Source organism: Syngnathus typhle, linkage group LG14, assembly GCF_033458585.1.
Source record: "Syngnathus typhle isolate RoL2023-S1 ecotype Sweden linkage group LG14, RoL_Styp_1.0, whole genome shotgun sequence".
Lineage (NCBI taxonomy): Eukaryota > Metazoa > Chordata > Actinopteri > Syngnathiformes > Syngnathidae > Syngnathus > Syngnathus typhle.
In genome coordinates this window covers 920,605-947,196 of record NC_083751.1, presented here as the reverse complement: position 1 = coordinate 947,196, position 26,592 = coordinate 920,605, and the positions used below count along the sequence as shown (strand labels likewise).

The following is a 26,592-nucleotide window of genomic DNA, read 5'->3' as shown; positions in this document are numbered from 1 at the left end:
CATCTCGGCCCATTGCGTGTGTATTCCCTTTTCTCCTTAAATTGCGCACATCTAAAAGCATCATTCGTTAGGGAAGAGGGCGTTCTATGAGTCAGGCTGCAGGCCATGTCATGTGACGCCTCACAGGGATTGGCTGAGCCCATATGACGTCATCAACCCTTCCTTTGCAAAAAGGCATGCACACAAACACGAACCTACCCTCGCTCTCTTTTCTCGTCTGTATTTATTATAAGCTGCAGTTCTATTTTCCCCTCCTCTTAGCATATTTTACTGAATGTGTTCGTTTTGGCCGCAGAAGCAGCAGAGGCAGGCACCACTGCAGCGGCATGCACGCATGCATGCATGCACGGATTAAAGCCCCTCGCGCATATCTGCAGCTAGTCTGACAGGCCCCCCCACCTTCTATCTCTCTCTCTCTCTCTCTCGCTCTCCCTGGCTGCTTGACAGGCGACTGCTGAGGGTGTTCTCGGCTCAGTGTTAGCCAGGGCGTTAGCCACACACACACACGGCCGCTGTGCTGCATCTCGATTCCGACGAAGCTCTGCAGTAACTGGGCTCTCTTCTTCTCTCGCCCCCATCTCGTTCAGACTCCTTGGAGGTAGAGGAATGCAAATCTGCAACCATGATGGAAGGTAAGTCTTTTTTTCTTCTTCTTCTTCTCCAGCCAACATGCTACGCACGTTCCTGTTCCCATTCAGTGTTAATCCCTTTTTACTGTATGTCCTTGTTCTACACAGCTTGGGATGGCAAAGGTTCAAATGTCATAAAGTGCCATGCTATTTTCAGTGCATACCTTCCAATGACTTGAATGCTGCTCCGAGGAAAAAGGGCACACACACATGATATCAAATAGGCATAATGGTGACACTAATTGGACCGTGTGTACCTTTTGTTTAGTAGTGTATGTTTTTGTACACAACAGCCCCCCCTTCCCCTTGTAAAGGATTATTTGGAGGTATTGTGCAAGGGAGGCTTATGTGCCCAGCTGGCACTCTTGAATCAATTCTATGTCTGCATATAGTCGTAATGTCTTTGCTCATGTCCATGTTTCAGTTAAGCCATTGTAAGCATAGTGAACGCAAGCAGAAATGAACCATGGCTTTACGACTCCAGAATGACACCATTAGGCCGCAGCTCACACTCAAGTACCCCCCACTCCATCTCTGTTGCAGTTAATAGTGTTCCTTTGTTGTGTTTTATGTCTAATAATTAACGTTGGTTTAATGTGTTTGTGCTTGGCTGTTAACCAGTGGCGAGTGTGATTGCTTTTCGCCCAAATTCTGGTCAGGTTAGGCTGCAGCACACCTGCAGCCCGAGTCAGGATAAAAGACGAAAGGACGTTTAATGTGTGACTTTGCAAATCGGGACAATTCTTGCAAATGTGGCTGTGGTGGTTCTGAATCCTTATTTGAGCTGTATGTTTGTGTATCAAAATGACTAGCGTCAATACTTGATATCTGTATCTCGTATTAGTCTTGAAAAGGTGGTATCAAACATCCCTAGTCATGTCATGCCATGGTTTAAGCTTTCACACTCCAATATTATTCCTATTTCTACAGAAATATATAGTGAGTGATAAATGGCACACATTGTCAACATTCCACATTGCCTAAAACATACAGCACACTTACCTGGGAGTCAGAGTGAGACCCACAAAGCACAAAGTTTTTTTGTAAAATACACAGACAGTTAGACAGACATGTTGATTTGTTGGCTCAGGAATTGTAAAATAATAATGGCATGACCACCATCCATCCATTTTCTGGCACAGAGTTCAGTGAAAGGCTGAGGGTAGCATAAAAGCCGATTCAAGGCTCCAAAATGACATTAAAGGGTAAAGCAACTCCCAAAAAGACGTTCCATTATTATGTCGTACGCGCACCCACTCGTCTAAACACAGTATTTTGCCTCATTTTGCGATTGTGGAACATGACTTAAGACCTTTTTATCCATCAAAGAGGTGGCCATTTTGAAAATGACATCACAGACGCTCACGACCAATCACCGTTTAACTGCAGAAAACTGGTGAGCCGTGATTGGTTGAAACCTGAGAGCCGTGATGTCATTTTCAGTCGACAGCAGGTGGCAATATGGCCGCCCCCTGAGATGGGTGGATTTTGCTTGTTTGTTTCTTATATCACACAACTTTGAGGCAGATTATCTAATCAAGTGATCCATGGTGCTACCAGACTGCACGAAAATCTGTTTTTTAGTCATAAACAGGCAAATATTGTATTAGAACAGCACAAGTGAGACCATTTTAAAGACTGATTTGAAATGAGGTCATGCAGAGCGCCCCTTCTTTGAGCAGATTTTTCTCAAGCCAGCCTGAGTTGAACAGAGAAAAACAGTCTGTCCACTCTACTTCTATTTGCATGGCTAGCTCAGGCTTAGCATGGCCTCTGTGATTGTAGGATTATAGTCAAGTGTTAAAATTGGAAGCTAATCCCTGTTAGCTTTGCTGCTTTTTAAAGCTTCATGGCATGGCTCGTATGGGTAACTACATGAGCTTGAAGACTTCGAATCATTACTTTATGCCGGTTACAAGGTACGGGAGCAAGTGTTCGATAGTTAGTTCATGTCTGACAAGCTGACCTCTTTCTATCTCCAAATATTTGGCTGATGTGTTAAACTCGCAACATTTGTGAGAGCAACAAAACACGACATCAAAATTTTCAATGGACACGTCAAGGTGTCAGACCTAAAGGTCAATAAAGTTGAGGTGCGATATATCTTGGTAATAACCGGCTTCAAATGTACAATACATCATTATATTCACACAGCGTCATGCAAAAATGATCAAACCCTCGGAAATGTTTTTGCTTACGATGCTCAATTAATCCTCAGTCATTTCGGCTGCTACCATCTGGTTTCCTTGGCAACATGACTCATGAATGTTTTGGGAATGGGTTTGAGAAGAATGCACGTAATCCAAGTTGTTCATACTCTGGATGTTTTTTTTTATTTACATTTTGCCCACTTTGGCAGCATCAAGGAACATTAGGAACTGGTTAAATGGACTCCAACTAGTTCGAGTAACATGGCAGATGGTCCATCAGAAATGACATTTCCTAACCAGCCTGTCAGCTTTGATGAGATTGACACGAACATTTCATGCATCTTGTCTGATCTGGTGGCTCAGGTCAAACTACTTTTAAAACCTTGTGTCATCTCATCCATGTTACAACACAGCCAAAAAAGTTGCTAACAACTGCTCAGGTACGGATGGATGGAAAACTCATTTTGGATCTGGATGTAGAAGACATTAGCATGCTGACACTCTCAAGAGTGTTGTCGTTTGATCTTGTTTGCACGTTGTTAGCGCTCGTTTGTGAATTTATTCAGTGACAGTACAACCTTCCTGAATGACATTTAGTTTTTTAAAGCAGACACACCCAGTCAGTCGTACTGACACATAATAAACAGACATCATTCTGTGGCAGGCAGCTGACAGGTTTATTCTCAAGTGTCTTTTTTTTTTTCTTTTCTGGCTGAGTGTGACCAGGGACGCTATGTATTTGTAGTGTATGGCTTTCGAAGCAGACCCAATGCAAACACATGTCCGTTCCAATCAACAAAGGCTACAGCAGCAGCACAGTGTTGCAAAAACACAGCCACAGGAAAAGATTAGACGGACGTATTTAGTCCATACCAGTCGGCTAGTGGATGCATGAGAGGGGGAAAGAACTCGCAACTTGAATTAAACAAATGTATCTCAATTATTAATCCAATTATTATTGAAGTCAATCGATTCATCGTACCTCCAACCGCTTATTTTGCATCTCTTTAAAAGACTTATTGTATGCAAACAGACTCATGAACATCAATGGTGACTTGCGTTAAAGGTAAAACAGTGATGAAAGATGGATTTGGATGGCATCGAATCTTTCCTACTGGTCCGCGGGGGAGATCTGTCTTCTGTCTCATTCTCCCAACAGCTCTCCAATGGGTGACTCATCTGAATTGACAAGAGCAGCCACGGCCACCCATTTTATGAGCAATGAGGAGAAAAAGACAAACACGGGAGTCAAATCAAGCACAGTAGTGTACTAACCAAATCTCATGACAACCCCCACTTTCACTCTTAAACACCTGTAAGGGACACACTATGCCATTTTGTGTGGACTGTATTCAAACAAATCTTGCAAGTCAATCTCCTGTGGTTTTGCGGAGGTGAGCTATGCATTATTATTCCTTTTAGACCCCTAGATTAGTGTCGAGGAATTGCATTTTTTCTCGATTGGTTGCTAAGCTCTTGTTGTCCTACATGCCCCACACATTATTGAGTTTGCTTTGTTTTGATGTTGGACAACTGTTGGCTGTAGCCAGGCAATTCAATGGTGTCGAATGCTGATTGCAGAAACTGCCACTGGCCACAATGCGCTTGCACAAACAAAACAGCAAATCTGGTGGACCACCTTTTTTTTTTTTTTGCTTTTCTAAACATCTTGGTGAAGAGCTGCGATCTGCTACATGATTTGTATTTATCTATTTCATTTTATTAATTTTATTTCTATTCATGTCATTTTATTTATCACCCACTCACTCCAAACATCAACATGCAAATGTGTTGATTATTGTCCTCCATGACCAAACATAAAAGTGTATGTACATTTCTGTTACTTTTGAGTATTTGTTAATTTGACTTCTTTTAAAAAAAACAATATCATTTAATACCTCCCTTTCACTATAAGGATCCAAATGAATATTAACAGAGCAATTGCACAGATGGGTGCATCATGAGTTTGTAGCATTTCCAAATATCTCTTGGTCAGCTCCACAGAAACAATTGTCACGCTGTTATATGCTTTCTGGCACTGACCCACTTTTGTTCACAGTGAATGATGTGCAATGAAGCAGCTCGAGTTAGCCCCCCGCCCACCCCAAAGAACATCTGTAACCAAAGTGGCATCCAATGCGGATGTTTCTCAACATCTTTGAGTCTGCACTAAAAGCGCAGTTCCTGCAAGTTGATAGCTTGCAGTGGAGCCACCTGGATAGTACAACCAGCGCCTATTTTTAGCATTCACACCAAAATGAACAAACAGACTGTTTCGCCGCCGCCACATTTCGATTCTTAGACTGGAACTGCACTGAAGCATGCAGCTCGAGTGAATATAGGGCTAGCAGTGGGTTTCTATTTTCAAGGGTTGGAAGAAAAATAAAATCTTTGGCAAACATCCATACATTTGGTGACTATTGGTGTGCCAAGTACGTTCCAATCGTCTTTAATGATAACATCCTCTCCTGCTCTGTGGCTTTTATTTCCTCCCCCAATTGACTCTTAAAAAAGGACCAATTTGTGACCCCATCAAATATATATTTAAGGTTTGACGTAGGGTATAGTTGAACGTCGACTTGGATTCATGTTGCATTTTCCAAAATGAAATTACGGCTTCTCAATAGGACACTGCCAAATGACATTAGCACTTTTGCCAGCAGAGCAGATGTCATTATGTCATTCTACAATGTGTACATTAGTCTCTGTTATAGAACACAAAACGGATTTATGTACTACTGTATGTGTTTGTTATTTCACGTGCAACTGGATTTAGCTGGAGGCTTTAGTTACATGCTCTTTGCAAATAGGCCCGCAAATGTCAGAATTTGTTCTTGTCTAATACAAGACTGCTATGGCCAATCGTTGTTTTCTATCTTGTATTTTTACTCATTTTTTTTTTTTTTTATTGCACGTGCACGCGTGGATTAACTGCTAGTGAACTTGAGTGCAAGACGGATCGAGAACAGGAGTCGCAACTTTGGCATCGTGTTACGTTGTGTGTGTGTGTGTGTCTGGGTGTGTGTTACAGTACAGGTTTGTGTGGAGTAGCATTAGGTTGCCTCGTTGCCGTACTTGTATGTACATGCATGAAGTGGAGGAGGGAGGGATAGCTTGACGTTGGTCAGAATGACAGTCATAGTAGCAAAGAAGAGAGAGATGGAGGGTGACAACTGGGCTTTCATCTGGGGTAAGTAAGAGTGTGGCCCTGGGGCATGACTCATCTTCAGGATGACGGGGATACTTTTAAAACATGAAATGACACTTCAAGTGGGATTCTCACCACACGGCAAAAAAAAAAAAGTGGACGTGCAAGTTATTATGTACTTTCTGTTGTGTACTGGAAGAGCATTTAATTGTTTTCACTGTTACTATTTGTGGTTGGCACGAAAAGACGAGTTTCCAGTTTTGTTATTTTTTTAATTAGGGAAAGAAAATAGCTTTGTCAAAATAAATAACAATGGATTCATTCCAGCGGCACACCGAGCCATCTAAAAATCTTTATTACATTGATTCTTCTAATAGCAATTGAGGTTCTATTTACAACAACCTTGAGTTTCACAAGGCTGGCCATGAACACACACACTATATGTCGTTGGGAGTAAGAAGAGTGCAAACGATCAATCATGTCATCGATGAAGCATAAGTAACAGTCCATAAATACATTGTATACAGAGGGTATTTGATAAGTGTCAGTTAACAGTATTTTTAGTTGTTGATCCTACTTCATTGCCTCTTTTTCCTTCTCAGGATTGAAAAAACGCACCAGGAAGGCCTTTGGGATACGCAAGAAAGAGAAAGACAATGACTCAACGTAAGTTATGGCTGTCATTATATATCATTTGTATGGTGCCTCCACAAAAGACAAGTGGGACCAAAGGAATTACTTTTTTTTTTTTTTTTTTCCCCCAAAGTGATAAAAGCTTGTTTTAATAGGTTTGCCTATGTGATACTTTGTCATTTGAAATGTGTCTGGGACAGAATAAAGTTGAGTTTTCCTTCTTCTCTCATCTTTCATTTCATACAGGGGGTCCCCAGACAGAGAGGGGGGTGTAAGTACGCTTCAATTCAATTTCATATTTTTTCATCCATTCTTTTATTTGACCATTGCGGTGCAAGCTTAATGTTGTCAAATTGTATCTTTTTGATTTGTTTGGAGGAATTGGATGAATTTGAATGTTGTTCCATAGGCTGGTGCTCACTCCAGTTTCCATTCAAATTCATCAATGGAATTTTCTTTGTTCTATTTACTTGCCAGGATTCCCAAGAGGTTGAATCGGTACCGAATACAGTCAAGTTCTAGTCCTCAAAGTAGACTAGCTTGTAGAATAGTTGAGTTTGACATTAGTTTCGTATCTTTTACATTAGCAGACTCTCAGGTAGCAAATAACACGCAGGCCATTATTGCTGATGTTGTTATTTGGTCAAAAATGACACATTTCACTGGCATACCATGTTTATTTGCAATCATTCATAGAAAATAAGTAAATTAGTTTTGACCTAAATGAAAACAATATAAGCGATATTTAGTCAATATTATCACTAGTGCGAAATAATGACATGCTTGTAACTTCACTCTCTAATCTCAGTCTCAGAGGAAGACCAATGGAACCCCCAATGGATTCACTGGAGAAATTGACTGGGAAAGATATGTAAGAACTCATTGAGCAATTTTGGCAGATGAACTCAAAGTGCCAATTGTGCAATTTATACTTCCCAATCATGGAGCTTTACATTCATTTGTTGCATTTCAGAATTCTCCTGAGGTGGATGAAGAGGGTTATAGCATCAGACCTGAAGATGAGGCAGAGCAGGAAAATATCCTCAAACAATGCTTGATAAATCGGAGTTCGCTGTGGACGAACATCATTCACGCTCCTTTTTTCATGCAATTTGCAGTGCATCGCACATCGGGAACCGCAATGTATTTCCATAAAAAGGTCACACTTTTCCTTGACACCTCTCTCCCACATTGCCCCAAATCCCATTTCTTCTCTTCTGACGAGTCGGAAGGAGAGGAAGAGCACAGGAAAAAGTTCAAAATTAAGATTAAGCCGCTCCCGGCCGATCAAGTTGTTTCAGTGCCCTCGGTTGAAGAACTCAAAGCCTCCATAGGCAACATTGCGCTCTCCCCTTCGCCTCTGGTGAGTCACATGACCCACATTGTCCGTTCTCATAAACAGTGTGCTGCATTCGTGATGAGCATGTGCAAGTTGCTCCTGGTTTTTCGCATTTTCATCAGCTGAGAGGAACTGTGGAGTGGCGGCGTCAGTGTACGGCAGCCATGCGGCAAAAATGTATTTATCATTTATTTTGCTTTCATTACATTTGGCATCGGGTGCCATTTGCAAAAGTCGTCCATCACTAAACAATGCTTCAAAATGGTAAAAGGAAGTCTGGATTCTTCCAGATGAATCATTTCGAAGAACTATAGACGACGGATGCACCCGGTGCCTAGTTGATTAACTCCCGTTGCAGAATTTGAATTTTTCTCAGAGAAAGTTCATGTTGTGATTACAGCAAGTTTATTTTCTCACTCCCAATTATTATGTGACCTCAGCCTTCTCCTATTCATGGAGCATCTGTCACACAAAGCACTCCCGCCACAACATCAACCATCTGGTGATGACGACACGCTGCCAAAACAGCTTAGTGTGAAAATGGTGCTTCCAAAATTAGCAATGCCAATTGTGACATGAGTGTTTCTACCTCTATTTAGCAGCGATGACAGGTAGCTTGGGTAACCACCCGGAATAATTCACTTGGGAAAGTGGGCACACGCAACCTGCGGGTCATTCAGGTTGCCAATAGTCACACGAGCTTTGGATCTCTCTCAATAATTAATAATCGAAATGATCAGGTATGAAAGTCGTGCAGGAGACTGCTTGTTGCACGAGAAGCTACTCTATACCGTGCATTCCGTTGGGGTTTTGTCTTCTAAAGCAGCCTATTTGTCTAATGTCATTGTTTTCTTTATACATAGCAGTTTTAAGTTCTGCTACTACAGTACAAATCATTTCTCGATAGCAATTGAAACGTTTGTGATGGTAGCTGCGCCGGACACTTCTAATGATAACCAAAAGGTCAAAGTGTCATCACTTCCTGTTTACATTGTGAGAATGACACTCATTGGCTATGGTTGCGGTTCCACAGCAACCAATGAAAGGAATCGTTCTCATCAGGCCCCTCCCCCCTGTTGCGTCACCGCTCACGGCTCACTGCACAACTGGAACACGCACTAGACTAGAGGCCGGAGAAAAATGCTTCATGTGACGCAGGAAGATGGGCCAGACCAGACTTCAGTGTCAATTAAAGCCATGAAGACAAAAAACAATTCATGGATGCTAAGAATATCCAGCTTTAAACTAAGTTGCTTATCAGATAAGAACAATTAAATGGACAGCGGGGAAAGCTTACCCAATTGAAAGAAACATTTTTGCAGGTTACAGTATTGATGGGGCTAAAGTGCACACTAAAAGGTCCAAATCAGTTGAGATCAAACAACCCACAGCGACTTGTATATTTATTTGAATTCATCGGGGTATTTTAGATTTGCTCAACTCTTGGCTTAACCAATTCAACCCGTTCCAACTGTTCATCTTTTGCTCCACTTAATCAAAGAATGGTGGAGAGTTGAGGCTAACATCTTCTTTCTTGCGCTATCATCCTCACCCCGCTCCGCACATGTGAGCCGCCAATTCCAGCAAATGGCTGCAGCTCTGATTCACGTGATGTCTGTGTTACTGATTTGTTACTCTCTGACCAGGTATCTCTTCTCTCTTCCTTTTTGCTGGTCACAGAGACGTAGCCCGGTAAGTGTCCTTTGCCTCCATCTCTCCTTGCTCACATGATATGCGCACTATAGCTCCACTTAGAAGAGAATATATGTTTCAATAAAGATGTATTGTCATATAGTATGTAAACGGACGGGGTCTGTGACTGAAGTCAAACAATATGGATGGAAATTGTGCAGTCATTTGACTCTCAAGGTCATTTCCGTGCACGTTCTTTCTTTTCCCGTCATGAACCGATTGACGCTCGCTCCCAGATATTTACAATCAATTCCGACGGCTGAACTCTTTGCTATTTTACTTCAGTCACTACCCACGGTGTCATCCTTTGCTCTGCGCCCACGCTTTAACCTTTCACTCTTTCTCCTCGTGTGCCCTCCTCTCTATGCATGCACATGCAGACATGCAGAGCGTTTAGATGCAATGTCATTTCTCTCTCGCCTCTACGACAAAAGTTCCGCCGTTTTGCTTGGAGCAGGCATTGAAAGCTTTTCGATACGGCCTCCTTCCTTGCCCATGTTGCTGCTTGAGCAATTTCAATTCATACAATTATTTCTTAACTATTAATATGGGTTGATAATATGATTGGCTGGGGGATGTGTGTCGTTTAGTCAGTATAGACAAATATTTGCAGTGGTCTCCGCTTTGCCCTGTCTTAAATGTGCTTAAATATGGCCATGTTGGATGGAAAAAGAAACATTTTTATTTGAATGGAAGTGGAAATAACATCTTGTACACTATGTACAAGGTCAGTTTTTGTCTAGTCATCCTTGGTTTATTGCTTGCTTATCTTTCTTTTCAGTTTTGTGCTTACTCATTACAACTTCCTGTTTTTTAAAAATGCAATGAGTCAATAATTATATTTTTTTTGCGTGCTATATTTGAGGGTTTGTAGGGTTTTAAATGCTATTCTTGTTGTTGTTCTAGGGATTGAAAAGGAACCCCTCCAGTAAGTCTCGTTTTCTTTTCTTTTTTAAGCCTCCCATTCAGCTCACTCCTGCAGAACTAGTTGAATGCCATGCAAAATGTATATTGCACAAATGTTATGTCCAGGTGAAGAGATTGTCAGACCAAGACGTGTTGTTCCCACCGTGGCCGCCGCACCTGCTCTTGCATCACAAGCTCCCAGGTATCTCCATCTCAGCAACCCTCTGCAATACAGGCAAATATTAGCCATCATCACGAATGCATTCAAAAATACGCTCGCAGTGTCTTCAATACAAATGCATGTTGAGATAACTGTGGCGGGGGGCTGATAGTGTTTTGAAAGCACAGTGTAGTCTTTCTCGGTTTTATCCAATATAGTAGTTCCTGAATAATGAGAGAACAACATTTATATGTGATTTTTTTTTTCTTCTCTGCAGTAGCAGCAGCCAGCCAACATCAGCGTCCGAAGAAACTACAGATTTATTTGGGCCTCCTTTGGAAACCGCATTCGGAGAACAGAAAATAGAAGGTATTTGATCTTTCCGCTGATCGTACTGTATTTGCGCAAGTGTAAACCAAATCCGCTTTCTATTGTCACCGATTGTGGAATGTCCTTCTTCACCATGTCACTTTGTCTTTGCTGTGGTCACGTTCAAGTGGCACTCAGCGCCCTTGTTATTTGCACGGTGGAGCTTGTTTATATGCAAAGCGTGTAGTCAGCCGCTCTTATTCAACCTGTTGGATTTATCGATGCCGACTGCAGGAGAGCGCTTAGCTGTTGCGTAACTCCCACGTCATCTATTTATTCCGGGAGGAAAAAAACAAAAAAGCAAAAACCCATTTCTCCATACACAACCTCTCTGAGTGAAGATCATTTCGAGCAGTGTCTGAAAAAAATCCAATCCAAACTTGGCTTTTACGGTGCATATTTTTATGGGAGAGTGTTTAACTCTGGTGTTTTGGTGTTGTGTCTCCTCCTGAATGAAGTGGTTCTGTCTGAGTCTGATGTGTGGGGGGCTACTGTGTCAGAGCCCGAGTCTTCTTTGACAAGAGCTTTCCCCACAGGAAGTAAGTTTAGAATTTCTCGCTAATTTTGCCTTCATCTCCCTGGTGACCCCACATCCGTGCGTCAAGTCATTTCACAAGCCCCCTTCATCTACTAAAACAAGATTACTAGCAAGGAAATACTCACTAAATGTTTTTATTTGATCACAACCATTTTTTTCCTTTGTTTGAGGACCTTTCTTGTTTTCTTCCGAGCATGGTGGTTAATGGATGTGCAATGTTGCATGCTTAATCTTTCCTGGGTCATCATCTTTCGTCTGTTCCGTTTTTTCCAAACATGTAAGGGTATTATTAATTAAAGATATGGATTTGTGTCCAGACCTGGAGGGATCTGAAAAAAGGCACTGTCCAGTGTGACTTCCAATGGCGGCAAAATAATTGTACGTGCAGCTAAAAAAAAAGAATAATGAAATAGGCAAATCCCATTTCCAATGACGTTGGTTGTGTAAATTGAAAACAAGCTGCACAATATGCTGACAGCCTAAATTGAGAAAAAAACCAACATTGGACATTGCCTTATTTATTGTGGGTGTTGTTTACTCTTGATTTTTTTTAACATAGAAAATCAGATCACATCAACCCAACTGACATGACCTCTTTCTGTTTTTTTTTTTTAATTTAAAAGCGAGGAGTGTGTGTTAATTGTTTCACTGGCAATATCTGCAGCTCCACCCCCACTTCCACCCAAGAACGTCCCGACATCGCCTCTGACAACTGACCCTGTCTCTACACATGACACAGGTAATAATACATTTTAATATTCCATTATCACCCTCCATACATTACATCGGGGAAATTATTTCTTTCTCACTCGTCTTGTTCTTTGTGGACAATGCTTAACAAATGGATTTATTTAGTCCTAAGCGTGCTGGACTTCCATTATCTTCTTGCTTCCTTGTGTATCGGGAATATTTCATCTTCTGGGATTAAAGAGTGGTTGTCTGTCTCCGATTTATCAACAGAAGCTGAGAATTCAACAAGAAAGAAATCCATAGCTGACTTGGACAATCTTTTTGGACCAGAGCAGGGTGCCCCCGTAAATGAGAATGCAGGTGACACTTGGGTGTGCTTCGCTGAGCAGTCTTCTGACGGGCCACATCTACCTGCTGAGCCAGCACCTCCGCTTAATCTTTCGCCCCCTCCTCCGGAGGAGGCAGCACCTCCATTACCAGCTTCCCCCCCACCCCCTGAATCTCCTGCCCCACCTTTACCTGCATCGCCACCTCCAACACAAGACACAACATCTCATCCCCCTAAAGCTCCTTCTCCAAAAGAAGTTCAGATGACCACTCTCCCAAGTTCAGAGGAGCCTTCTGTCCCATCAGGGCCTTCGACAGCCGAAGACCGAAATCCTCTCTCGCCGACCGCTTCGTCCCTCCCGTCACCCAAGGAGCTTGCGTCTCCTCCGACTTCAACTCCCGATACACCAGCCGGCATCCCGCCAGCTCCCAAAGCGAGCCCGCCCCCTTCAGCGACTTTGCCTGAAAAGGAAACGGCGGCAACACGCTCCCTTCCACCAATCCAGACGAAGAATACAGATGACGAGGATGAAGGTGAAATTGCCACTTCCCCCAAAGATGCAAGCCAGGGTAACCGTACTACACCTCCACCACCTCCTCCCCCAACGTACCGGACGGTGGTGTCGTCCCCAGGCCCGACATCGGGTGCGCCCGCTACAAAAAGCGGTGAGTTGACAATGTCGTGTTTCCAAAGTCTGTGAATCGGGAATGTCTTTACCATGCAACAAACCCGTTTTGTAGGTTCCTCCTCTCCGGTACGGCCTGCCACTCCTTCAAGCGTCAACCCGCCTCCTCCTCCACCCCGACCCCCTTCACGACCCAAACTTCCACCAGGAAAACCAAGTGTAGGAGATACTGTAAGTCAATTTCAATCTTATTTTTGTAACACACTAAATGTTACCTCGTGGCACTTTGACGAGGATATTTAAGCACAAGTTCAATCTAGTGTGTTGTGGAGATTGGTGACAAGTCCTCTACCATACTTTTTGGGCTGTACAAAAGTCGTACCAGTCATAAAAAACAAATAGCGTTATGAAGAAGAAAAAAAAAGCGTACAAGTTGCTTGGGAATCCAATTTTTTATTTTATTTTATAAAAACTAAGTTCAAGTACAGTAGAGAATTTGGGTGCTAGTCCAAGATCTAGTTTTCTACTGTCGTCATAGGAACTATGAGAAAAAAAAAAAGTCAGACGACTAGTCTGAAAAATACAAATATAGCCTATACTTAAAGACTAAGCAGTCACATGAATTAACAGAAAAAATGGACAGCCGGACTCGGACTCATGGCCAAGAGGCCGGACTCGGACTCGGTGCAAAAATCCGACCGAGTCCACAGCCCTGAATATAGGTCACTGCTATATTTTGCTAAGTGTAGAAGTCATTTGAAGAAGGTTCTTCCAAGCATAGCAATCCACCTAAACATGGTTCCTTTCCTATTTGTCTTTTATTGTACATGGTTCAGAATCGTCCATTTAGTCCACCAGTTCATGCAGCAGCCAGTCAGCCTCCAGTTGCTCCTCTGGCCCGGGCGGAGAGCACCTCTTCCATCTCCTCCACCAACTCCCTGAGTGCTGCTACCACTCCCACAATCAGTAAAGACCTCTCTGTGTCAGGTGTGTATTGCCTCTCCCTGAACATATTATTTCTTGCAAAATTGTGGAGTTAGATCATTCCAATAGTCACCTCAGAATAGAAGCACCCCCCCCCCCCCCCCCCCCATCCAGTGATGGATTAAAGAATTGAAAATGAAAGACCGTCCTTTTATTCCACTTCATCTCGTTGCCGTTCTATTTGACTCGACTTGTTGAGGTTTGGCTGAAAAAATGATCAGGAATCCAACCGATATTTTCTGCTGTAGCATTTGCATCATTTTCCTTCATTGTTTTGCTGTTGTCATCTGTGATGACTGATTTTCATCGTGGCTTTGGCATTCTTCCCCCATCACCGTGACAGACATGTTGTTATCGTTTGGCCCACATGTGGCATTTTTCATGCTTTTCACGCTCTGTAATTTGACATAGCATTCCACCATTCCCAGGTTTGGGCGGCCTTCGGGGCTTTTCTCTCTGGTTTATGACTGTGCGCTACAGGCTGTCTCACAATGTCGCCATGGAAACCTCTCGTCTCTTTTTTTCTCCCGACACCCGCACAATGCAATGCAGGTCTCATGAAGGCCTCCTGCAGGATGTCTCTCAACATTGCACGGCATTTTATTTTTTGTCGACCAGCACCGTTTACATGAGTGCAATGTAAAGGATATAGTTCATATTAGAAAATATTGGTAGTCTACTGGTGACAGCAAAACATATTGCTCACCTCCATAATAATTGTGTGTGGGTTTGCCGCGGTCCTTTCTCCCCGCATCCACATGTCACCCGGCCGGCTTCCACCTATATGTTTCACCCCACAGTGATGTGAGCAACCTGCCATGTGAGACTCACGCTACTTCCTTCTCTTCCCCCCCCCCTCCCTCACCCACCTCCTTCAATCCCGTTCATCGCCCTCCTCTGCCACCCGCCCGATGTCCCATCCCCACTTCTGCCCTTTGACCCGACACAGAGAATGACCAGCCATCCCTTGTATGGTTTGACAGAGGGAAGTTTTATTTAACCTTTGAAGGTAAGTTTGATCGACAACAGTAGCGGCTAATTGAAGTGTTCACACACACACACATCTTTGAGGCTCATTTGTGCAAGCTTGGTTCCTGGCCTGCTCCCTCCTCGACTTGCTCTTCCTTAAGAAAAAAAGAAAAAGGCCTTCCCTATCCTGTCAGCAGCAAACTAACATCTGGCTGAGCCCCATCATGACTAACGCTGCGGTCTCATTTTCCCCCGACTTGTCTTCCTGACATTGCTCATCTTCATTTTGTTTTCTTTCCCGCTTAAAGGATCATCATCATCATCATTCATTGCACATTCTACTTCATGTTTTTCACCGTTTCCTTCCGCTGTTTCTCTTTTTGGGTTGATCTTTGCACTTTGCGGTCTTTTAACTCAAAAAAGCTTGCACATGTCTGACAGCCTCTTTAGAACATTGTGTAAATATGTTTGAGATACAGTCAAAGAAGAGAGAGAGAAATGTTGTGATTGACTATTATGTATTGTTGTAATGTTTTGTCCTAACTTACTGTCGTTCCTCAACACGCTCAATATAAAAATGACTTCCATTTGCCGCAAAAGCTAATGAATAACATCTTTTACACTCTGGGAATGAACTCATTCAGTGCCGTTGACGGTTATAGACGTCAAAGAGATGAACTGGGTTGGCAGTGAACGGGTTGAGTCAAAGTACAAATCTATTTGTGTGTTCATACATGTGTGTTTTATCGTAGGCTGCTCCAGAGGACCAAGTCCTCTCACCATGGGGGCTCAGGACACGCTCCCTGTGGCTGCTGCATTCACCGAGACGGTCAATGCCTTCTTTAAAGGGGCCGACCCTGGCAAGTAGGTCCAACAAAAGCAGTCTCTCCCTCATTAGGGGAAAAGATGTGTGGTTGCTGACTCAGCAGTCCAATCTTGGATTCTGCCAATGGGTTGTGTGAAGGAGGCACTTTTTAATGATGCCATTGTTTCTGCACTCTAACAAATTGTATTACTCCCATCCTGAACTGAGACTTTGAAAAATAGATTTGCAATTGTTTGATAGTGACTTTGTGGTGTCTCGCTTCCTTTTTTTCTTTTCTTCTCTTCATCAACTCTCCCTCTTGTCTCCCCTCAGATGTGTTGTGAAGATCATAGGTGAGATGGTTTTGTCGTTTCCAGCGGGAATCACAAGGCACTTTGCCAATAACCCGTCCCCCGCTGTGTTAACCTTCAGCATAAGCAACTACAATCGACTGGAGCATGTGTTGCCTAACCCCCAGCTGCTCTGCTGGTAATGAAATTCAATCAAACTTCTCCCTTCATTTGACAGTCAAGCCCAATGCCCTCACTTATTCTTGTTAAATATATGGACCTCATTCATTTCAATATCTTAATGAGCATGGAGGATCAAAAGCATGACATCATTTTCAGTACTGCCAGACATGGATTGATTTACATAGTCCTTTATTTTTCAAACTCACTTCCAAAATATTTCACGTACAGTATTTGTTTTCGCTCACTATCACTATTTTTCTGGAAACCTAATACATTTCTTTATTATTCTCTGCATGTATGTAGCTCCACTGACCTCAGCCAGATCCCATTTGTTTTAAAAACATGCATTTGAAAAGTCGCTTGGCTTTTGTTTCCCCCCCGTGTGCCTCCTCATCAGCGACACCGCCACGCAAGCCAAGGCTGATGCCAAGGACTTCTGGGTGAACATGCCCAACCTGATAGCCCATCTCAAGAAAGTATCGGAACAGAAGCCACAGGCAACCTACTATAACGTGGACATGCTGAAGTATCAGGTGAGTTGGCAAAAGTTCACCAGTCAGAAAAAGCAATGCTTGTAATGATGTCAATAAAAATGCTCTTTCCCTTTTCCAGGTATCGGTGCAGGGTCCCGTGTCCACACCTTTAAATCTGGCCGTGAGCTGGCGCTGTGAAGCCACCAGCACAGACCTGAGGATAGACTACAAATATAACGGCGAAGCCATGTCGACGCCCATGGCGCTTAACAACGTCCAGTTTCTAGTCCCGGTTGATGGAGGCGTTTCCAAACTCCAGGCTGTCTTACCCCCAGCGGCATGGTAAAATTGACAGCGATAGACCAAAAAGCCTCTGGCTGTGCTTTACTGGACTAATCATGCCGCCTTGTCCTAACAGGAATGCGGAACAGCACAGAATCCTTTGGAAGATTCCAGATATCTCGCAGAAATCTGAAAATGGAGGTCTGTACAAAGATTTGGAAGCCATTTTGATGACAAACTTTGTGGTGTCTCCTGATGGATTCAAAAATATTCTATGGCTGCCTCCCCGTTTTCAATTCATTGTTTTGATGTGTAGGTGTTGGATCTTTGTTAGCCCGCTTCCAGCTAACAGAAGGCCCAAGTCAACCAGCTCCACTGGCTGTGCAGTTCACGAGTGAGGGCAGCACACTGTCAGGCTGTGATATCGAACTGGCCGGGCCTGGCTATCGCTTCTCGCTGGTCAAAAAGAGGTTCGCCGCTGGTGAGTTTGCAATCGTTCAGCACCATCCATAGTCATGGTTGTCCTTTTGCTACCTGCATGATTTAACCCACCTATTTTGTCCTTTAGGAAAATACCTGGCGGACAACTAAGTCCAGAAGCGCACTGATGAACACTAAAGTCCAGCAGATAGAAGAAGATGGCGACCCACATTCTTCACACACCGGCCCGGGACAGCAGCCTACCCAGCAGTATTGTAAAAACGTTCATCGAGCTTGGTGGAACCATTTGAGTTCATTTAATTATGACGTTTGTATTCATGGTGGTATGATTTATTGATTGCATGACATCAGAATCGCTGGTGTCGTGCTCCTGGACTCTTTCCTTCTTTTTGAAGTCTGTGTGGTGGTGAGTCTTCATTGCAACTGCCTGACCAGCCAGGATTTAGAAGGTGACGGAACCTTTTCGACCAAGCGGAAGACTCCGTTGGTTCAAATCAATGACGACAATTATCATACCAATAATCTGTGAGTGCGATTGGTTGATATCATTTACAATGCTGATTTTTAATTGTAACGAATATTTGAATTTGACGAATCTGATTTTATTCGGTCGGTCATTCATCTTCAACCCGCCACACGAGGCAACGTACGGGTTGCGGGTGATCGACAGTGAGAGTCATTGATCAACATACCGATCGACCGCAGTTTTCCACAGGAATCGACTTATCGATCGGAGCACCGCCAATACAGTATTCATGACTCGTCTAGCGGTTCAATATTGATGTATTCAAAAGGGATTGAACAGTCGGTCCAATCGCTGTTCTGTTTCTTTCCGATGCTACAAATGTTTGAACTGGTAGGCAGCTGCAATGACAAACCAATCTGCTGGCGATGACAATTTAAAAAATGATTTTTTTTTTTTTCCCCCAAGATCCCAGGTGTACAAAGTGTCATTTAAGATGAATAATATATATACATCTATATCTTAAAGGGCGTTTGGTGTTTAACTTGTATGGTCACATAGCCTTTGTGTTGTTCCCAGGACAACTCCAGATGGATGACATGACAGCATCTTATTTTTGTCATTCATTTGTTGTCGAAAATGTGCTTCTGGATATGATTGGATTTTGAATGGTGTCACCTCATTCGATACCCTTCGAGGTATAAATATTTCAACTCTTTCTATTATCTGTGTAGTCGAGTAATGTGTACAGTATGACGTATAATTTTTTAATTGGTTTCAGATATAATTTTTTAATTCAAGTGCAACAAGTTTTGAGCTATATATGGGTGGGGTCAGGGGTCAGGTCACTTCAAATGATAAATATCATCCGGAATGCTGTGTTTTTCTTTGTGAAAGCAGTGGCAATGCACATTTGCGTTCACGCTGGAGGTTTGGCGAGGATGATGGATCCATGGCATCCGTTCTGTCTGTGCCAGCTGTCAATCAATAATCCCGTTTAGATGTTGTTATGACAATATTTTTAATTCAAGATGAGGGAGACGCTTTACTGGTCATAAAAGGGTATCTGCCTGCTGACCTTTCAATAAATAAATGAATGAATGAATGAATAAAGGGAAGTCCACTGGTCTACATAATTCCTCTTCCTGTAGCTCGACCCTTGTTAATGCTACAATCTCTCTCTATGCTTTGCTTTTTTTTTTTTTTTAAACTTCAAATGTGACTTTCCCTAGTCGCGTTTCAGGCAGCGGCCTGGTCGTCTTGCCCCGCCCGCTTGAATCCATAGCTTTATTTGACACAATTGTAATGGTCTCTGTGAGATGACGTAATGAGGTTGCAGATGGAGGTTAAGTTGACCAAAATGCGGCGTGCGTGTGTGTGTGTGTGTGTGTGTGTGCGTGTCCTATGAATGAGAACAAGGGGAATATTTTGAATGCAGAATTAAAACAGAAAAATATTTTATTGTGGGGGAGAACACTGTGCCGATAATGTCTATCTTTCCGAATGCTCTTCTGAACATAAGTGTGTGTGTGTGGGGTGCTGCCCAAGCCCACCATACTGTATTGTATGTTAATATTGTGCTAAATACACTCAAACCTGGTCTTGTAAGATGTGTTGTAGAAGCATCGTAAACTGGGCATAGAGCGGTAAAAGGTGTTATCCTGACATCAGTGTTCCCTATGTTTTTTGTTTTGGTTTTAATTGCCAGTGGGAACAAACAAATAGAGAGTTAAGTTCCTGTCTGGTCTAGATCTGGTGGTAAGTTGTCATGTTTTTGGTAACTATCAAAGCAATCAGAGGAACTTTTCTGAAATGATGGCCCGTTGCTTTCTAATGCATACGAGTAGCCAGTCATTTAGCACTCACCTCAATCCTTTCGTACAAAAGTGTTTCCACACTGAAAAAAACAGTGGATGAACTTGACAAAAATATGCATTATGTCATAACCAATATTTAAGCTTTGACAATTAATTTAGTGCTACCTGAATTTTTTTTACTTTACTTTTTTTTTTTTAGGGTGACGCAAACTAATTATTATTTAACCGGTCTGAAATTCAATTAGTCCTTTCAATTTATTTTCATTTGAACCATTCTTGGAACACCTTTTTTTTTGCGCTAAGTGAATTAATGACATCAGTCAACGCTAAAATATTAACTGTGACGGATGAGTCAATCTTCTGAAGTTGATGGATTTTTTGGGGGTGCATCTGTTGTGAATGTGTCTGCAGTAAGTCATCATTGCTTGTAGAGCATGCAGAGAAAGCAGGTGCGGAATTTCAAATGATGTTTTGTGCTGTGTACTCACCTGTATTACTGTCAACAAGATCCAGTTTTTTGCTGTGTTGTGAGTAAGAATGCTTTAACATCAAACCACGTGCAAAGTCAACACTAAAATGAAAATTAGTTTGCTTCCTTCCAAAATCAATAAAAGTTCTAACTTCATTCAATTCTTTGGATTTTTCTGTATTGTTTGTCTGTTTGTTTTAATTCCAGTACCAAAAGTGCTTTTTTTTTTTACTCATCAAAGCGTAAGAGTCTGTGCAATAACATTTATTTGACAAAACAACAAAATGAAAGCATATTCCCTCCATTTAAATAATAACCAACATATCAAAGAGTGCTTTGGACTCAACCCAATTGTCATTTTTCCTCCCTATGGTTTGACCTTGCTATGACATGCAACACTCTCAATTGAAAATTTGGTAAAGTCCAAATATTGGTATCATTGTTTAACACAAATAAAATGACATTTAAATGAAAGTTAAAAAAATAAACCCCATCCAAAACCCCAAAAAGCAATTACAAAATGAATTTATGTCAATGAGAATTGTAATTCATATGATCAAGTTGTCTTCAAGCATTTAAGAGATTGACTGATTAATTTTTGGTCGCTTGACGACGATGATGCTCGGGAGGATGGCAGCGCTCAGCAGAGGAAGGCGAGGTCGCTCTTCCTGCAGCCAACCTGGCAGCACACTGTAGTAAGGATATTGTTCATGTCCCGCCTGCTCAAGTCTGAGCCTGGGCTGGTTCTGATACTTGGCAAACTTTCCAAAGTGTTCTCCTCTCCTGTGGACACACCTGCATCAAAAATGCAAGGACAAAGAATAGCTCAGACAACACTTGTGTTACATAGAATTAAGACTTTTTTTTTTTTTTTTTAAATCCAGAGTGGTTCTATCATGATGCTCCCATTAAATATGAGCCTAATGATACATTTCCGCCATGCAATTTGTCTTGTGCAGCATCTTTGTCCTCTTGGTGATCGCTCCAGTTGATAAGACTAACTGAATTTTCTTATGTGTAACCGAGTGAGAGCGCTGCTAATCTTGATGTGTGCTCCAGTGGCTTAATGATGTTCATATCATGTCCTGGTCTGCCCACACATGCATGGAAAAATAGGCTTGCATTGCTCAAATATGGGGCTATGGCGGCTGAAGCTTATTCTCTTTTGATTCTGTTATGTTTGCAAGCGTGCACTGCAGCATTATATAGCGAGGGCTGATTTCAATATTTGGGTGAATTTATTAGACTAAAAAATGATTCATAATTTGATGTGCTTCTACAACATTGTGACGGTGTCCATTCAAATTTAGCATGACTTAAAATCTTAATGTCTTAAAGTCATGCAAAATGGGGACTGGAAATTTTAAATGCTATTTTTCAATTTATGTTCAAAAGGAATTGACCGGGTGGGTGGGTGCTTTTCATTGATGTAGAAATTGAAGGAAATCTTCAATTCCAGATTTTCCAATCAATGCCAAGAAACATGAAGTAAACCTTATTTGCTTTTTACAGGGCCATAAACATGTGGCAGGTCGGATCTGGCCTTGAGTTGTGCAAATTTGAAATCCGGCAATAGATGCATAAATAAATCAGCAAGCAAGAACATTGAATAATTAAAAAAAAAAGAAAAAGTTATAAACTAAAGAAAAAATCTGTATTCATAGGGTCAGGGCAAAGAAAATGAAATAGTTGCCTCACCATCCATGTCTGACTCTGCTTGGAACCTCCTCCAACGGGATCCTCCGCAAGTGTACACCACAGCTCTCAGGAACTCCCGGCCGCACAGTTTCACCGCTTTGACCTCGCTTTTTGCGCTGCCAACCCACGCCATGACACAAAGCAGCAGAGGCAAGACCACAAGAGCACGCATCCTGGATAGAACTAAACTGGTTTTGGTTTTTTTTTTAAATTGCTGATAATCTGAACGGGATCTTATTTGTGAGTGGATCTCCTCTCCTATGGATGCTCTTGTTTGCGTTCCTCACTATATAGCCATCCACCTTTCAGCGGCAGGGCGCCGAGAATCCCCGCACCTCCCACTCGCTGCTCCTCGGCCCATCCCAGTTCCACACATCCATGTTTACATGGCCGCCCACCGTTTCCGCTTTTTGCCCGCTTTAGCCATTCTCAGCACTTCCAAATGGCAATCAAATGAAATGAGGGCGACCCTTTCTGCTCCAGCACGTGATTACGTGGAGATTGCGCTGACCTTTTACGATGGCGCATGGATAATTAGGTAATGCCAAGTGACCCCCTCCCACTCTCAAGCAGATGTTTGGAGCATTTACATACTTAGAAAGCCGGGATGCCCTCTACTTTACAGCATTTTGGACCATAGGAGAGGAAAAAGTCAATGTTGACAGTCCATCAGCCAGGTCATTATACAGCTATTCATGGTGCAGTGTGATAGTCTGCTTGACATTTTGGCGCGATTGTTATCAGCAAACACACTTACGTTGCTCATGCTGTCGGACCTGGCTTGTTTGGGGGGGAAAAAAAATAGTCCAGTGTGCAATACAAACGTATAGCCAGAAATTGTTCAGTGGGGTGGCCAGAGTGTCAGATCGAACCCCCAAAGAAGAAACACCGCTAAAGATTCACTATAAGTTCCCAGCAGAGGATGTGTGGAAATGTTGAACAAAACTTCTGGAAGAATCGGGAAACACCCAAAGGTCAAATAAATGGCCTGGCACGACCGGGCATGTTTTTGTTTTTTGGGGGAAGAGGTCAGTGCTCCCTCAGTCATCCGCCAGTGTTATTGTTCATCATACTATCCACTGTCAGAGTTTCATGAAATAAAATACATCCAAATATTTATTTGTTTTAAAGAGTGCTCATTACTGTACCTTTATGCTTTTTCTCGTTTTACGAGGTTGTAATTGTTCTGGAAATATGGAACCGATTGTTATGAATCTAATCAACTCATTGTTTTTTTGGAAGATCGAATCTGTGCTCAGGGGATTGTTTTGATCTCACCGAGACAATTGGACGCCTGTTTTCTATGGGAACAAATGTTGGAACAAGTCATGACGACAAAGTCACGATACGCCCGTTTATGTGTGTGTGCGCCTTTTATCTCAGGTCTGGAACTAGAAGATGCATCATCCACCATAAATGTTGGGCTAAAAGACACAAGTAAGATAAAGAACCACAACAGCTGACAGAGGGCAGCATAAAATGCTATAAAGCCAGGGAGGTAGATGCTAATGATGATATTGCATATTGTAAAGCACTGCTGAGAGAAATGTGTATACATTATGTGGTGCGCAGGACACCTCGTTGGAAAGAAAAGCAATGGGTGTGATCCAGAGGTCATGCATCAGTGGTTAAATGACACTCGAAAAAGGATTTCAAGCCACTTAGTGCCGAGGCGGCCTTTTGTTCTCTTTTAACTCATTACTATATTGAATTACAATTATCTGCTTTACAAACAATTTGACTGTATTATTTACACAAGCAAAAAAAAAAAAATGGGTGGACAAAAGCATGGATGTCTTCAAATAATACTGCTCTCAGTTCAATGAACTATTTAGTCCATTTACCTCATTTTTAAAGCTCATTAATGAAATAAATAAAATAAAAATAAAGTGGTCCGAAAGCAGGTGTGAAATTATAAAAAAAGAGATGCTGAGTTTTATTCTTCCAGGCCTGTATGTGGCAGTATAGTGCGAGGTTCTGGTTTATACTTCCAGGCCTGTAGGTGGCAGTATAGTGCGACGAGGCCAAATCTGCAGTCCGACTTGACAACATGGTCTCGAAAGCTTCATGTTTCCAAGGCTTATGAAACAACTCGACACGCTAGTATTTTAGATTAATTGTTTATTCGACGGACTTCAGCTCTTGGGCCTCTAATGGAAGTCTTGCTATCGTCATTTGGAGCGGTCCTTCGCTAAATTAACTATTTAACCTCTGCTGGGTGAGCAGCACCATCCAGGAAGTGAGAAGAACCTCAGTGGACGCTGGGTAATACCAATCATCCTTCACTTTTAAAGCCAGATCCTATTTATATTTGTTATTATTTTAATATGAGCCATTTGGTAGTCAACATTAGAGTTTGTACATGAATTCTGGCATAACACAATAATCAGGAAGGTATCTCATCGTTGACTTTTTGTGAACTAGATCCATCATGGAAGCTGTAACGCATCGAATTGGACACAAAGTCTTCTGGAGCATCCAAAGAACAGGATTCCTTTGCCGCAGGAACCACTCGGCCTTTGCTGAGCCGACTGCTCCTCCCGCGTCATCATCATCATCATCATCCCCATCCCACGGCAGGCGAATGAAAGTCCCTCTCCTGGTCTCTCGTCTCTATCAGCCGTCAAACCTGCGTGACATGGGCCCCGACATGCATGGAGAAGTTACCTGTAAGAGCCAGCGGCTCATGCTGCAGGCAGGACTCATTCATCCTTCTAATCCAGGATGCTACTACTACCTTCCTGCCGCTGTGCGCTCCATGGAGAAATTGGTGAGATGCAACGATATTAACAGTATTTTAGCCGTATTGCATAATAATTATTATATACCGTAATAATTATAGTACTCTTCCTCAATACTGACAAATACAATTTTCAAAACGTATAGTGGCGCCTCAATTATGCTAAAACTTGGTGACATTTTACAAATGATTCCAGGTGAAAGTGATCGACCAGGAGATGCAGCAGATAGGTGGGCAAAAGCTGGACATGCCCAGTTTGTGCTCGGCTGATCTGTGGAGAACCAGCGAGCGTTGGGACTTGATGGGAAAGGAGCTGTTCCGTCTGAAAGATCGCCATGGCGTCGACTACTGTTTGGGACCCACGCATGAAGAGGCCGTGACCAATCTGGTGGCTCACCAGACCACTCTGTCCTACAGACAGCTGCCTCTACTCCTATACCAGGTTAGTTTGAACTACTGCGGGTGGAAAAACACGGTTTAAGGTCCGTGGGTCAGCTGGAGCTGAACCGAACCGACTTGGCAACAGTAAAAGTCAATCATAATAAACAGCACCTATTTTGTACTGTCTGGCTTCAACAGATCACCCGCAAATTTCGAGATGAGCAAAAGCCAAGGTTTGGTCTGCTTCGAGGAAGGGAGTTCTACATGAAGGACATGTATTCTTTTGATGTGAGTGAGGAAGCCGCTTACGAGACCTACGAATCTGTGTGCCACGCGTACACTCGGATCTTCGGGCGGCTGGGCCTGCGTTGCGTGCAAGTGCAGGCCGACACGGGGAACATCGGTGGAAAACTCTCCCATGAATTCCAGCTGCCCGCGGACGTCGGTGAAGACAGGCTTCTGGTCTGCGGGAGCTGCTCCTTCTCTGCCAACGTAGAGACAGTGGTGTCCAACAGAACCGAGTGCCCACAGTGCAAAACCGCTACCCTTACCGAGTCCAAGGGCATCGAGGTGGGCCACACCTTTTACCTGGGCAAAAAATATTCGGACATGTTTAACGCCGCTTTCAGCAACGCCCAAAACAAGCCGAGCGTTGCGGAAATGGGCTGCTACGGCCTCGGAGTGACGCGCATTCTCGCCGCGGCCATCGAGGTGATGTCGACGGATGAAAAGATCCGCTGGCCAGGTCTTCTAGCCCCTTACCAGGTTTGTGTTTTACCCCCCAAGAAGGGCAGCAAGGCAGCTGAGGCAGCCGCTATGGCTGAAGAGCTGGTTCACACATTAGGAGAGACGTTGCCGCATCTGAGAGGCGAGGTTGTTTTTGATGACCGCACCCAAATGACCATCGGCAAGAGGCTGAAGGACGCCGACCGACTGGGCTACCCGTATGTGGTTGTGGTCGGACAGGGGGCGCTAGAGGAAACACCCAGGTTTGAGGTGATCTGTCAGCAGACTGATGAGACATTGTCTTTAAGTAAGGATGAGTTATTCTGTCTTTTGGGAAAAGTGGAAATCATGTGATTGAAATTTGTTTGGAGCTGTCTTTTAATGGCAATTTCATGAACTGCATAAAAGTGTGGTGTTGTTCCACGGAATAAATTTTCATTTTCGACCATGTTTTGAGTGTGGAGAATATTGTAGGAATGACAACAATTCGGTGAGATTTTGTTTTTGTTCTTCCTAAACCTATTCTATGAATGGATCACAAATTCACTCTAATTAACAACACAATTGCTTCCCCATTGGAAGATTTGTGAATTGATTCTATTTAAATTACGCATATTTACACTTGTATAATAAGTGTGTCCGATAAGGTTTCTGAGGCGGAACT

General features: G+C 42.8%; 3 protein-coding genes across 6 annotated transcripts; 2 read left to right on the top strand and 1 right to left on the bottom strand.

Moving 5' to 3' along the window:
* Positions 1–186: 186 nt before the first annotated feature.
* On the top strand, positions 187–20,539 carry sgip1a (SH3GL interacting endocytic adaptor 1a). 4 transcript variants are annotated; one of them, XM_061297463.1, is made up of 23 exons: positions 187–632; positions 6,530–6,593; positions 6,807–6,831; positions 7,369–7,431; positions 7,534–7,599; positions 7,753–7,923; positions 9,580–9,591; positions 10,498–10,519; positions 10,624–10,699; positions 10,935–11,026; positions 11,485–11,565; positions 12,229–12,303; positions 12,525–13,247; positions 13,323–13,438; positions 14,044–14,194; positions 15,141–15,200; positions 15,913–16,024; positions 16,299–16,454; positions 16,836–16,971; positions 17,051–17,253; positions 17,330–17,394; positions 17,510–17,674; positions 17,762–20,539. In XM_061297463.1, exons 1-23 carry the CDS (start codon positions 623–625, stop codon positions 17,782–17,784), a joined length of 2,667 nt encoding a protein of 888 aa, XP_061153447.1. In that variant the 5' UTR covers positions 187–622; the 3' UTR covers positions 17,785–20,539. The 4 variants fall into 4 exon arrangements, with proteins under 4 accessions (XP_061153447.1, XP_061153449.1, XP_061153446.1 ...); XM_061297462.1 differs by lacking the exon at positions 187–632 and adding an exon at positions 5,675–5,969; XM_061297465.1 differs by lacking the exons at positions 187–632; positions 15,141–15,200 and adding an exon at positions 5,670–5,969.
* A 98-nt stretch (positions 20,540–20,637) lies between these two features.
* insl5a (insulin-like 5a) lies at positions 20,638–23,823 on the bottom strand. Its single transcript, XM_061297467.1, has 2 exons — positions 22,082–23,823; positions 20,638–21,178 (listed from the first exon to the last, which is right to left on the bottom strand). The coding sequence occupies exons 1-2, from the start codon at positions 22,251–22,253 to the stop codon at positions 21,024–21,026; spliced, it is 327 nt and encodes a 108-aa protein (XP_061153451.1). The 5' UTR covers positions 22,254–23,823; the 3' UTR covers positions 20,638–21,023.
* A 268-nt stretch (positions 23,824–24,091) lies between these two features.
* Positions 24,092–26,378, top strand: pars2 (prolyl-tRNA synthetase 2, mitochondrial). The gene is made up of 4 exons (XM_061298183.1): positions 24,092–24,346; positions 24,506–24,851; positions 25,018–25,263; positions 25,401–26,378. Exons 2-4 carry the CDS (start codon positions 24,513–24,515, stop codon positions 26,280–26,282), a joined length of 1,467 nt encoding a protein of 488 aa, XP_061154167.1. The 5' UTR covers positions 24,092–24,346; positions 24,506–24,512; the 3' UTR covers positions 26,283–26,378.
* Positions 26,379–26,592: the final 214 nt, after the last annotated feature.